The sequence below is a fragment of the Corylus avellana genome, chromosome ca8 (genome assembly GCF_901000735.1).
Source record: "Corylus avellana chromosome ca8, CavTom2PMs-1.0".
NCBI lineage: Eukaryota > Viridiplantae > Streptophyta > Magnoliopsida > Fagales > Betulaceae > Corylus > Corylus avellana.
In genome coordinates, this window is record NC_081548.1 from 18,852,348 (window position 1) to 18,866,967 (window position 14,620).

A 14,620-nucleotide genomic window follows, 5' to 3' on the forward strand; every position below is an offset into this window, starting at 1 on the left:
CGCACCCATGAATTATTAGGCATCGTGGATGGAACCGAACCATGCCCTGCTCAATTTATCACTGATGACAATGGTAAAGAAACCCTCAATCCAGAATTCACCATCTGGAATAGAAAGGATCAATGCATCCTAAGTTGGATCAATGTCACATTATCTGAGAAGGTCTTGTCCACAGTTTATGGACTTGATACTTCCAAACAAGTCTGGTCAGCCCTAGCAACCAGGTTTGCTAATGATTCTAGGTCTCGAATTGCCAATCTCAAAAGACAATTACTGAGTCTTCACCAAGGCTCCTTGACCTGCTCAGACTACATTCAATCAGCCAAAGTATGGTCTGATCAACTAGCTGCTGTGGGAAAACCTATCTCTGATGAGGACCTCATCTCATTCCTTCTCAATGGCCTCAATCCCTCCTTCAACAGCTTTGTCACCACTGTCTCCCTCCTAACCCGAGAGAAACAACTCTCTCTTGATGATTTCCAAGAAGAACTCATCAATCATGAAACATTGATCAATCAACAACAAGCCTCAACAGTTGACACTTCAGCCTTTGTCTTGTTTACACAGAAACAAGGTCAGAAATCATCCAAGAACCGTGGTGGGTATCCTCCCAGAAATTTCAGTTCTAGACCCCCTGCTGCCAAATTTTTTGTTGCTGCCCCTGCATTCACCACAGCACCAAGGTACAGCAGGCCTCCTGGTCCAAGGTCTCCTTATTCCCCTGCACCAAGGTACAACACTCCTACTTATGCTCCTACTCCAAGGTACAATAATACACCTGCTTTGTTGCCAACTCCTAGGACTAGTCAGCCATCTCGCATGCCATGTCAAATATGTGGAAGAGTCAATCACCAAGCACTAGATTGCTACTATAGGATGGATTACTCCTATCAAGGAAGACACCCTCTGTAACATCCCCAGCCCGTTAAGGCTGAGTTTGCCATTTTTCTTCTTTCAAAAGTTCTTGCAAAGATCTATAAGGTCTATCAGAGTACTTAATTTTAAAGGATACGATAAATGTATAAAACATTATTCAAGAGATTTTATTACAAGCGAAATTAGAAAATATTAAACTTTAGTTGCGGAATATCATATTATTACAATAATTGATATGAAAAGACTTTGAAAGTTAATAATTATTCCCGCCCCCATTCCGGCCTTCTATTCCAGCGTCTTTTCTATCTTAAAACAAAAAATAAAACTGAATGAGCCCAAAGGGGGCCCAGCAAGTAAAATCCACAACCATAAATAGTTTTGCTTCTTGTTCTCAGTTTTGATAATTGTTTTTACAAATAAAAATACATCCAGCCATAATAATAATACATGTATGTACGGTTGCATCTTCCATAGCATATACGTACTATTACATCTATTATTAGATCATCGTCATAAATCATCTTTATAGGTCATCATCATAATGCAACGCTATAAATCATCACAGTATATCATCATTGAAAATCATCATAGTAAATCATCATTGAAAATCATCATAGAAAATCATTGTTGAAATTTTATTATCATTTTCTCATATTAGGGCCCATGTACACTATTACCCCTGTGTACGAGGGTTGCGGGTCCTTGTGACCATGGCACTGAACTGTGGCCTCAGCCATGCCCGACCGTCAATTAACTCTTTTTCTTGGTGCACTCAACGGTCTGTTGATGGAATACCACCTTCTGGCATAGCCTCCTTCAGTGGTTTCGCCTCCATCCGAGTATCGGTACCGAACTCCTCTCATCCTTACTTATCTTGGGGCCAAAAATATTCTCCTCCATACATGTGCCCTCATTTCATAAACATTTAACTCATTTCTTGTACTTCTCTTTGTACTTCTTTTGATGCATCTTAGGGCAACATGTAGGAGGGTTTATCATCATTCTTCTTTCTTATAATCATCATTATTTCTCAACTTTCTTTTCTCAAAATGGAAACATTTTCAAATATAAACTTGTTGTACTTATAATGCGTTTAAAGAAATAGAAACTTTCTAGATAATTCTTTTAGAAATGCTTCATGCATGCAACATATATCCATGACAGGTAAATAAAATAATCATTTACAGTTTGATACAAGAATAAATAAATAGCATGACATGAAGTAATTTTAGAAGGGGTAGTGAATTTACTTACTTCTAGACTGAAGCTAAAAGTGGTCAAATGATCTAGTTGCTCCAATCTGATTAACACTACTAGTATATCTTTCAAACTAATTACTCAAGTCCGTTCTCTCTCGTGTTCCTTCTTTCTTGCAACGCTTTGTCTTGCCCTTTCTCTCTCTGTTTCGTGTAAACACTTTCAGAAAGAAGAAAGACCGAGTAGAAAACGGAAGAATGAAGAATATGTGGAAGAGAAGGGAGTGGAGTGGTGAAATTTGTGAAGGGTGAGGACTCTATTTATAGGAAACCATCTCCATCTACCAATCTTCATCTATAAACCTCCATCCACTAATCTCCATCTATAATTCTCCATCTACTAGTACTTATCTATAAATCTCCATCTACTAGTATCCATCTATAAATCTCCATCTACTATTATACCTACCATTGATTATTCTACCTTCCATATTATTTCACCAATTACCATTCTCTAATTATCACTCTCGGTAATATCATAAATTTTCCAAGAATTAACATCATTGCCTAATATGAATATTAATATAATCATAGCATCAAATTAATATTTCTAAAATAAGATTTTCAAAATCTGAGGTGCTACACCCTCAGCAATGGTGGCGCAATCCAACAATGCCTTTGAAAACCCTCAATGGTTTGCTGATAGTGCCGCCAACACACATATTACTCAAGACTTGGAGAACCTTAATGTTCAGGAACCTTTTCAACAACATGACACTGTTGCCGTGGGGAATGGTACAGCTCTTACCATAGCAAATTCTGGTTCTACCACTCTTCAAGCCCCTCATTCTAATTCTAGTTTTAAATTGAATAATGTCTTACACTGTCCTGAATCAACTGCAAATCTAGTCTCAATTCAACGCTTTTGTGTAGATAATTCTTGCTACTTTATTCTAACCTCATCTCATTTTTTTATCATTGATCTTCAGACAAAGGCAATCCTCTTGGAAGGGAAGAGTGAGAATGGCATGTATCCTCTCAAGCTGGGTAGGAAGTCTCACAACAACAATAACAAGTCTTTTATAGCTTTATTAGGAATAAGAACATCATCCTTAGTATGGCATTTTAGGTTAGGTCATCCATCTAATGATGTAGTTACTCGAGTTGTTCGAGATAACAATTTACCTATTTCGCATTCAAATTATGTTTCAGATTCAAATTTCAACAAAAATTTGCTTTGTGGTTCCTGCCAATTGGGTAAAAGTAAGAAACAAGCTTTTTCTCCATCTACCCGTGTCTCTTTATTTCCTCTTCAACTTATTCACACTGACATCTGGACCTCTCTAGTACTGTCAATCAGTGGATACAAATATTATATTATTTTTGTGGATGATTTTTCAAGATTCACCTGGATCTATCCCCTACACACAAAATCAGCAACCTATGATACATTCCTCAAGTTTAAACTTCTAGTTGAAAAACAATTCTCTACATCCATTAAAGCAATCCAATCTGATGGAGGAGGAGAGTTCACATCCCATCTCTTTCAAACTTTCCTCAAAAACAATGGAATTGAACATAGAAAAAGCTGCCCTTATACTTCCCCTCAAAATGGTCTTGCCGAAAGAAAACTAGGACACATTCTTGAAACCGGTTTAACCTTATTAGCCCACTCTCACCTCTCAAATAAATATTGGGTTGATTCTTTTCTTACTGCAGTGTTTGTCATTAATAGGTTGCCTACACCCACTCTTCAAAATATGTCTCCCTATTCTAAACTCTATTCTAAAGCTCCTGACTACCAAAGACTTAAAGTCTTTGGCTGCTTATGCTACCCATTGCTCCGGCCCTATAATGCCCATAAACTTGAGTATAGATCTAAGCCTTGTATCTTTTTAGGTTACAACTATGCAGGTTATAAATGTCTTGATCCAGTTACAAACAAAGCTTACCTATCAAGACATGTTGTGTTTGATGAGACTTCTTTTCCAGCTAAGGATCTTGCAGCTGCACAATTTCCTTCCAAGCTGCATGCACAAGGTGATTCTCCTTTCCCTTTACCTGTTTTGTCTACTTTCAATACTAACCCCTGTCCAAGCTCATCAGCAAATACTCCTTTTGCCACTCAACCTCCTTCCACTACTGACTCATCACCTACTGCACCAATCATTCCTGTTGAAGAACCAGCTGCTACTGTAACAACCCAAGATATTCAGCCATCGCATCCTATGCTTACCAGATCTAGGTCACATCTCCTCTCAAATCCACCCTCAATAGATCAACACTTATCCACTTCTGTAGCACCAAACCCTACCTCAATAGTTGCTGCCCAATCTCCTCTTCAACCATCTCACACAATGACTACCAGGTCTAGAACAGGAAACCTTAAACCTAAAACCTTTTCTGAGTACAAGATGTTCTCCTCTAGATATCCACTACTTAGTTTTCATACTGTGTTACCCAAGTCAGAACTAACTTGCTATAGTAAAGCTGCTCTTGATCCCAGGTGGCAAGATGCCATGAATCTTGAATTTAAGGCACTTCTCTCCAACAAAACATGGACTTTGTGCCCTCGGCCACCTCACCAACATGTTCTTCATAACAAATGGGTGTATAAGATCAAGAGGAAGTCTAATGGTGCAATAGACAGATTTAAAGCTAGACTGGTTGCAAAGGGTTTTGAACAAACCTCTGGAGTTGATTACACTGAGACTTTCAGTCCAGTCATAAAACCTTCCACCATTAGAATTATACTAGCTTTGGCAGTCCATTTCAACTGGGTAATTAGACAGTTGGACATCTCTAATGTATTTCTTCATGGCTCTCTCAATGAGGAAGTGTATATGGAACAACCAAAGGGTTTTGTTGACAAGGAGAATCCTAAAATGGTGTGCAAACTGCAAAAGGCAATCTATGGTCTCAAACAAGCCCCTCGAGCCTAATTTCATAGATTGTCTTGCTACTTACTTGATATAGGCTTCACTGCCTCTCTAGTTGACACTTCTTTATTTATTTTTCTCACTGGCAACATTAAAGTTTTTATGTTGATATATGTGGATGATATAATTATTACAGGGACACATCCTCAGTTGATTACTAAGATTATTGGGCAAATGCAGCAGGAATTTCCTGTTAAAGACTTAGGCTCTCTAAGTTTCTTTCTTGGCATACAGGTTACTCGAAGCTCTACAGGGCTTCATCTCTGCCAAGCAAAATATGTTACTGACATCCTTCATAGAACCAAGATGACAGAAGCAAAGCCTGCAAAGTCCCCATGCTCATCTGGTTCTCAGTTGTCCAGCTTGAATGGAGAGTCCCTACTTGATCCTTTTGAGTATAGAAGTGTAGTAGGTGCTCTTCAATACTGCACTCTAACTCGACTTGATATAGCCTTTTCTGTGAATCAGCTTTGTCAACATATGCATCATCCAACTGTTACTCACTGGTCAGCAGCTAAGAGAGTTCTCAGATACCTCAAGAACACCTTCCATCATGGCTTGTTTTACTCCCACACAAACCTTCAACTGAATGCCTTTTGTGATTCTGATTGGGCTGGCTATCCAGATGATAGGAGATCCACTTCTGGCTTTGCAATTTTTCTTGGTAATTGCTTAATCTCTTGGAGTTCAAAGAAACAACCTGTGGTCTCAAGATCAAGCACAGAGGCTGAGTATAGATCGCACGCAATTACTACTACTGAGCTGGTTTGGTTACGAATGTTATTTCAAGAGATACAAATTCCTCTTCCAAAGGCTCCAGTTGTCTGGTGTGACAATGTAAGTGCACTATCCTTGGCTGCCAATCCGGTTTATCATGCTAGAACAAAGCATATCGAAGTTGATTATCACTACATCAGAGAAAAAGTCCTCAACCGAGACATCATAGTATCTTTCATCTCCACAGCCGACCAAATTGCAGATGTTTTTACAAAAGGTTTATCTTCAGCTCGATTCCTTTATCTCAAGACCAAGCTCCAAGTGATTTCATCCCCTTTTAGCTTGAGGGGGCATGTTAAACATATTGCTGAAGAAGTCCCTGAAGTTTCTGTTACTGCTGAAGTCTTCTAGTCTTACTACATCTCTAGTCTTCTAGTTTTACTACATCTCTTTCCTTATCTTTAAGTCATCTATTTGCATTCTACTTCTCTTGTTATTAATTTCAGATTAGTATTAAGTCTTATGTTAGGATTATGTTATTAGTTTTTGAATTCACATCAACTTATGTTATCAAAGTTGGTGATGGATTATATTTGTATTTTCTGTTCTATTTAATCTTAATGAGAAAGCAGCACAAATCATTCCGCAAAATCACGTTCTCTAAGAACTCTTTTATTTTGTGCCCATTTTAAAAAAAAAAAAACAATTAGTCTTAAAATGCCATAAAATTTTATTTTAGAACAAAGAAGGATACCTTGCAATTTTTTGGTAGTTTGTGTAGACATTGCAAATTGCATAGAAATTCAAGGGTAGTACGTGTAATTTTCCAAAAATACTTTTCCCATAGCATTTCTCTTATTCTTCTGTTTCCTGTGGTTTCCTCATGATGTCTTCTAATTGGCGCATTTGACATCCAAATATGTTAAGGAGAAAGAAAAAGCTAGCAGTACCCAGATGGGTAATTTTGTCTCACATATTCAGCCATAATAATATATTCATCCATGCTTGCCATATGATCATTAAGATTGCAATATTTTTGTCTAGTTTTTAGACGTATGACCCTCCATGTTTTCTACCAATGGCTTAAGTTGACAGAAAAATACACCAATGAATATCAGAACATGTATCTAAACTTCTTACAGAAAGTTTAGGCATGACAAATTAAGTTCAACTCAACAGGAAAACCAAGAAGTCATCATTCAAGCAATGATACTTGACAGATTCACAGAAGTCTAACCAACAGCCCATGTATAAGATTGTCTCAAGTTGACAAATTCTAACATGAAAGGTGAAACACTTTTATTGAATGATATCCATGAAAGGAATCATAAATTTGTCATGAGAAAGTATGGCCGTATATTAATAGCATTGGAGTACAACAATTCCACATCACTCAAATTCTAGGATACATAGAAAAATCATCTACAACAATGGTATACATGGAAAAATGAAAAACCATCTACACCAATGATACCCATGAAGCATCAAGCTAAGAGTCAATATAGGAGTTGCTAATCTAGGGTAGCACAGTGAAAACCTCCACATCATCCATTTCCGGGCTTCTCACCGAGTATTGAAACGTCCATCCATGGCAAGCACCAGCATGCACCCCATTCTTATTAATGGCAAAAACAGCACCCACGAAATCAGGAAATTTTCTCGCTATTCGTGATATTGCATCCTTAGCAGCAAGCTTGGGTTCCATTCCTAATCTCATACTCTCCACAACTTGATAACTGAAATCAGATGGAAGGATGTCTTAAGATTCAAAAAACAGACCATAAAACAAGAGTATTGGTTATAGGCATATCGGGTGTTGCTTACTTATCCAAAAAAAAAGGCATATCAGGTGTTGCTAAATAGGGATTGTTTCAAGTGTGAGAACAAATCAGAAGTGGATATACTAAATGCACAAGGCAGAATAGCAGGCAGTCAAGCACGCTTGACACATCCACAACATATTTATTCATTATGAGCCTAAGCCTTCCACAGGATCAACAGTTTTGAGGTGCAAGCAAACAGAGAGGCAAATTGGGCTGGCAGCAGGCTTAGAATTTACCCCATCCAACAAGGTTACTGTGCTTAGTGAAACACAGCAAGCCAATCCAAATTAAGCCCAAAAAATGAGCCTATATTCTTACTCTGTAAGGAGATGAAGATGATACTAAGCTTAGTAAAGCTTAAGTCAGCTTAACATATTTATCACCATACCTAAAACTTGATTATTATCAACATCACAGACATATCTCGGAGTAAGGCCACTTTGAAATACAGAATTCTCAAATTCTTAACTAATATTAAGTTTGTCAGAGGAAAAAAAGAAGAAGCAGGCATTGACATTGATATTTGACAGTATATATTCTAGTGCTTCCCAGATTTCAGAGAACTTAAAGAATTTTTCTTCCGAATGATTAAAAACAGGTCCCAAAAATGATCCCAGAACTGAAAGTTAAAATCTTGGAATCATTCACGTTACCACGGAAGGAAGCGCATCATAATGTCACCATCTCCAGTTGCACCACATGCACCAATTTCATCGTCAGCATATGCTGAAGATCCTGTAATCGGTCCATCACCTACCCTGCAGTCAAGGAATAAATTTCATTCGATGATTTCTTAAGAGAGCATAGACAGCACATCCTCGCTTCTTGCTGGCATCTGCTTCATATGTGCTACTTGAAACATCAATATTATTGAACTTTATATAAGCTGAAATTAGCATTGACTTTAAAAGTTACAGAAGAAAAAAGGACCAGAAAAATAATTCATTAATTACGTCAGTAAATTAAATTCATTCTTTAAAGGCAAAACTTAATTTAAAAATATAAGCAAAAACCTGAAATACTCGATTAAAATTTCATTTTTTTTTTCAGAAACACTGCTGGAATTACCACTGCCACCACCACCAACAATTGTCACCGTCACCATCACCATCATTGTTACCACCACCACCTGCCATCACTACTGTCCATGCTGTTGCTGCTGCCACCACTACCAGTCACAAACTCATTGCCATCACCATGACCATTATTGTTGCAACTACTCTAACACACTTAACTTCTAAATTTTCAATATACTTATCCAAAAATAGAATCTATTTATTGTATTAGAGTTCCCATAAATTTAAATTCTGCCATGGATGATGGATTGCAAAACTGTAATTCCTATTTGGAAAAATGCCACATGAAACTCTCTCAAACGTGCTATCCAGCATTGAACCCTCCTACCCTCAAGACTATCAATGCTATTGCACATTCTCATATTAATAGCTCCATATGGGTACTTGGCAACAAAATGCTAAGGTACAAAATTTCTTCCCAGATCAAAATTTGAAAGTATGTTTTTCTTTGCCAATCTTTTCCTTAAAATAACCTGTAAGCCATTATACCAACAGCATTTCTATTTGTTGGAAAGGAGCAAAATTTCAAATCGACTGACTAGAAACACTTAAGTAAGGAAGAAATTAGAGAACCAATGAACATGGTACCTGGCAGCAAGCAAACTTTAAAATCAGGGATGAATTTCGTTGCACCACAAAAAATTATATGGTTTTTAAAGTTTTGAAAGGTTACAACCAAGGCATGGTCAAGTCCGGTTCCAGCATCCTATAGCTAGTGACTAATCATGACTCTGAATATACAGTTCAAAAATAATTATTTAAGGGGAATGATGACAGGTTTGTTTATTGCAATCACACTGGCAACTACGATATTGCATGCTACAATCATACTGGCACTCAGGATCTTGCAATGTGAGACCTAGAATCAAGGGAAATTTGTTTCAATAGAGCAGCTTATATACAGTATACCATTGATCTTTACTTCATTACCAAACTAACTAATTGGTAATAAATTCATTTTCACCAGTCATACCATCGAACTTTAGGTGAACACCAATAAATGTATGGTTAAGAAAGCATCTTCCAATCAGAAATGAAAGAACCACTTGGCATTCTCACATGTCCCCATGCTGAGTGTTTGAGATCAGCAAACAAGATCCATAAATGTAAAAAGACTTATGAATTTAATACTCCAATCATATGACGATTTATCAAACAATGACCAAAAAGAACACCAAAATATGAATAGGATTTTTTTTTTTTTTGAAAAAAAGGAATTTATGAGTGTAAAATTTGGGTTTTACCAATATAGTTACTACCGTACCAACAAATTACTGGTTCAATATGTTTCAAACATACAATCACATCTGATGGGTGGGAGGCCTCATGTTAACCTTACCTGCCAGGGATTTTAAATGTTGCTCCATTGGTTGATGTACCAACGGCGATGTGCCCCATCTATGCAAGAAAAAAAGAATTTCACTTGAATGCAATGAATATATTTAAGGAAAATTTCTGTTATCATTAGCTTACTTTATCAATAACAGCCATTGCTATAGTGTCATGGTTGTGAAGACCAACAAGAGATGATCTCGATTCAATAGTCTCCATCAGCTTGGCTTTGGAACACGTCCCTTCAGTAAGGTCAAGAGAATCCCTTGGATGATATGGGCTACAACTATTGACAGGTAGAACATTTTTCCAAAAATTTGGTTGGCAGTGATTCTCCTTCCATTTACTCCACTTTTCCATAGACTCAGACGAACTAAGGTTCGTGGGTCCTGGAAGACCCATTGAAAGGGCAAACACCGAGGCCTGCTCTCCGACAAGCAAAGTGTGTTTAGTATGCTGCATCACTAATCTAGCAGCTCTTATGCCGTCCTTCACATACCTCATAGCAGCAACAGCTCCAACCTCCATTGTCACCTATGCATGTCCTTAGCAAACACATGATAGATAGTCATTTCTGATGTGCAAGAAACATTCTAGAGCAAAGAGAACAACAGTGGATGGAGAAAACATCAAAAGGGTGAAGGGTGGTTACCCCATCCATGACGAGAGCATCAATTGTAGTTTCTCCATTCTCATCTGGACTTCCACCAGGCCCAACTGTTCAGAGCAAAACCACATAAATATGATGGATACTTAAAGCAATTAATCGTGTGTTCAACAGTCACAACTGAAAAAAGCAAACGCAATCTCTATTGTCCACCAGAAGTCAATCTTTTTAACCATTGGCTCCAAGCACATACAATACTCTCAATCTAATAAGAAGTTTGTTATTAGTTTGCTTCATTAGATGATAAATCATAAACTTACAAATCAAGAAAACAACCAATAAATTGCTTGCCATGTTTTCTCTTCTGTAGCATGAAAATAAAGACAAAAACAAATTGATGGAAATACCTCCATAAGGTGACCACTCAATCAAGTACAAGCAAAACTAAAACCACAATTCATATTTTAATACATGATAAAGAACCATACATGGAGCAAAACTATATTATCAGAAAATATCAATTTATTAATAATACTGTCTTCTGTTAATTTTACATAATAGAGACTCAATTTCCCACCTGTGCCATCACACCTCAGTTCCTCACAAGCCGAACAACCCTCCACAACCGAGTCCACGGCTGAAAGGCCACTATCAACAGCCCTCCAACCAGCTCTAACAGCCTCTAAGAAGGGCCATGTGCTCACAACCAGAGGGTACTGACCTGAATTCACAGCTCCATGTCCTAATACCTGACAAACAATTGAGAGGCAGAAAAAAGTTTTGACTAACTTGAATTAAACAAGTAAGAATTGCATCATAATATTAAGAAATCAGAATTGTTTGGTTGCTGAGAAAATATAGGAGGACGAAAGAAATTATACATTTTCAGATACCCAACTAGCTTGCTACATTGGATTTACCATTTTCGCGAAAACAAAAAGAAGAGACCGCATAAAGATTAAAGTAGTCGGTTTTCTTTCTCATTTTCATTTTCCCAGTAACTAAACAAAGCGAAAGGGGAAAAGATACTGGGAAAGCAGGAACAACCCAAAAACCATAAGGATCAGTTTGTTTGCGAAAGAACCATAAAACAAAACGAGACGGAAATTTGGGATTTTTGTTAACAGATCAGGGCCGAATTGGGTGTAGGAACATTCCAAGTTTTCTTTGAGTTTCCCCATATTCTCAAACACAAAACAGACAGCAATTGCAAAATGGAAGTGAAAAGATGTGTTTCTTAATTGTCTTCATTACCAGATGGAGCAACGTAAGAAGCAAGACACAAGGGCAAGGCAGGATCAGGCTTTTGGTAGCCATGGCGAGAGAAAGTCCTTCGGAGTTCCGTGGAAGAGTAGCTGCTATTTCAACTGAACAGATATTACCGTTTTTGGTTTTATATAACAAAGCTTTACTCCAATCTAAACATGTGTAAAGAATTATAGGCTGAAAAACAAAGGAATTTACTGTCCGAATTTATATAAGTCCGGATAATAAATGTGAAATAATATTTATAGGATTTATTTGTCTAAAATCTGTTCTGACAAGTAATTTATAAATTTTTTTTAATATTTACTGCTCAAATTATTAACAATCTCGACAATAAAATTAATTAAAATCTGTATCCAAAAGCATGCGACAATAAACATTATATATGAATTTCTCATGCATTTTTAAATGCACTTCCTTCAATAGATTGGGTTGGCAATTTTAAAGAGAAGAATAGTAGGTGCTCGTCTGGTGTTCTACTGGTCTTAGGTGGATATTATTTTTTTTAAAAAAAAGTTATTATTATTTATTTCACTTAGTTTTTAGAAAATAATATACACCTACAACCCGAAGAATACCTAACATTTTCCTTTAAAAAAAAAAAAATGTTATGGTTTTATTATAAAATTATAAAGTTAAAAAAATATATATATATAAAAGAAGAATAAAAGAGAAAAGATGAAAATATAGCTCAATTTTATAGTGTTTTTATTTTTCTGTGCATTGGTTAGGGAAGTGTTATATTAAGATTTCCTAGGAGCTGTTTCAACCAAGTGATCTCACAACAAGTGATTTCCAAGGTATTGAATCTTGAACCTATCTCCCAAGAATTTCTTGATTTTCTTCAATCTACCTCAAAAAAATTTCCTTGGGATTGTACAAATGGTGAGTAATCAACTTTAGATTAAACCTAACCTTGGTTTATGCCCCTCACTACAGATAGAGGACAAAATAGTCAATTAAATGGGCTCAAAGGCATGAGTATCACTTCTCAGTGTTGATCTTCTGAGCTATTTGCCACTTCCTCAAGCTTCCAGGCACGGTGGTTTTTAATGGATAATTTATTTGAATAATTTCCGATAACTAACAGCATATATAGGAAATCAATAATGGAGAAAGTGGTCGCTTTTATACAGATCAACGTTATGGATTACATGGTATATAACAAATTAATGGTGAAAAGATGCAGAAAAATTAAAGAACGAAAGAATTGGATCCTAGAAATTACATGAAAAGACTAATATTTAGGTGATGGTACAAGTAATAAAAGAATTTGAGGCCAGGATGTTTAATCGTTTCTCTAGGAGGTGTTGCATTCTGGAGGGAGGCCTTGGGGAAACCTCTTTGCGTCTGTGCAGTAATTGTAAATCATGTAGTTCTTCTGCACCCATTTAAGCCTGTCTTGATTTGCAGTGTCCAGCTCTTGTGAAAGCCATGAATTAGAGTTGGTGGAAGAAGATGAAGTGCAGGAAGATGCTCCAGAGGACCAAATGCAAGCATCGGCTTTGAAGTTTCTGTAGGAAGCAGTAAAGGGAGCTTGGCTCCAATCTGTCTTCACAAGCCCACCTCTTGTCGCCCAATCATCAGCATTCCAGAGACTGGAGTATATCCTCATTGGTTGGTTCTTTGGGAATGCAACGCCAATTGATTCTGAGTTCTTGAACTCTCTAATGGGAGTTCCATCCACAGAGAATCTGAATGAACATGCAGTAAAAGATATAAGTTAAGGAAACAAAAATAAAACAAAGATGTATAGAAAGAAAGATGCATGGATAGAAGGGGTTGGTAAACGTACATAATGCGCTGGGGATTCCAAAGGATTGAATAGGTGTGAAAATCTGCAGTTGGGTCAAACCAGAGATAGAACTGTTGCTCTCTGTTGCCTTTGCCTTGGCTGAAGACATTGGTGTGAAGAATGTAAGGATCACCACTCAGATTCCCCAAGAACTCGTAGTCTATCTCATCCCATGCTGATCCTTTTGAGGATAACTGTATGTAAATTAACAAATACATTAATTCAAAGGAACATAAATTTGAATCGATGGTTTTAAGAGAAACATATACAGAGAGCAGAACAACTTACATAGTAGGCAGTAACGGTGCCAGCAGAGTTTCCAGGTACAAGCTTGAGCTGCATATCTATCTTTCCAAAGAGAAACTCATTCTTGGACTGGAATCCAGAACCAGAGGCTTTGTCAAGAGACAAACTAAGAAGGTCGCCGTTGTTAAGCATCTTACCTCGGCCATCTCCCCACGTGATGTCAAAATCTTGGTATAAGTTAGCAGCTGTGAGAGTCAGGAAAGAGCTAAGAAGGGTAAGAGCCAGATACATAAATAGAGCACTTGAAGAATCCATGGTAGTAGCTATGCAGATGCAATGGTATCAAATTAGCTAGTGTTTGTATTTGAGTGAGGTTTGGAAGTGGAGAGATGGATGTTGTGAAGCTTGAAGTTGTTTGGTATTTATAGTGAACAAGTGAAGGGAGAATAAAGTAGACGAAATGCATGGGAAGGTCCAGTCAGCTAATAAGCTGAAGACAGTTGTTGGCAACCTGTCTACAGGTGTTCTATTTAAAAGAAAGCTTGGAAAAATTTAGCAGTCAAGATCGCACAACCAAAACCAACATATTTGTTTTTGTTATCTAATACGCGTTTACATCAGTTTTGAGGAGAAAGTGCAGAATTATTGTTGCTCAGCTCCCACAACTGGCCCATCTATTCTCCCTCTTTCCTTTGTGGGCACCAGCCACCGCCACCGCCTGGCCCCTTGCAATATTTCCAACTAATA

At 37.3% G+C, this 14,620-nt stretch overlaps 2 protein-coding genes across 2 annotated transcripts; both read right to left on the minus strand.

The window, feature by feature from the left end:
• Positions 1-6,957: 6,957 nt before the first annotated feature.
• On the minus strand, positions 6,958-11,950 carry LOC132190290 (probable isoaspartyl peptidase/L-asparaginase 3). The gene is made up of 7 exons (XM_059605235.1): positions 11,821-11,950; positions 11,144-11,315; positions 10,612-10,676; positions 10,101-10,493; positions 9,967-10,025; positions 8,205-8,309; positions 6,958-7,464 (listed from the first exon to the last, which is right to left on the minus strand). The coding sequence occupies exons 1-7, from the start codon at positions 11,881-11,883 to the stop codon at positions 7,245-7,247; spliced, it is 1,077 nt and encodes a 358-aa protein (XP_059461218.1). The 5' UTR covers positions 11,884-11,950; the 3' UTR covers positions 6,958-7,244.
• A 1,051-nt stretch (positions 11,951-13,001) lies between these two features.
• On the minus strand, positions 13,002-14,236 carry LOC132189347 (probable xyloglucan endotransglucosylase/hydrolase protein 23). The gene is made up of 3 exons (XM_059604054.1): positions 13,916-14,236; positions 13,628-13,821; positions 13,002-13,526 (listed from the first exon to the last, which is right to left on the minus strand). Exons 1-3 carry the CDS (start codon positions 14,186-14,188, stop codon positions 13,133-13,135), a joined length of 861 nt encoding a protein of 286 aa, XP_059460037.1. The 5' UTR covers positions 14,189-14,236; the 3' UTR covers positions 13,002-13,132.
• Between the last annotated feature and the right edge of the window lie 384 nt (positions 14,237-14,620).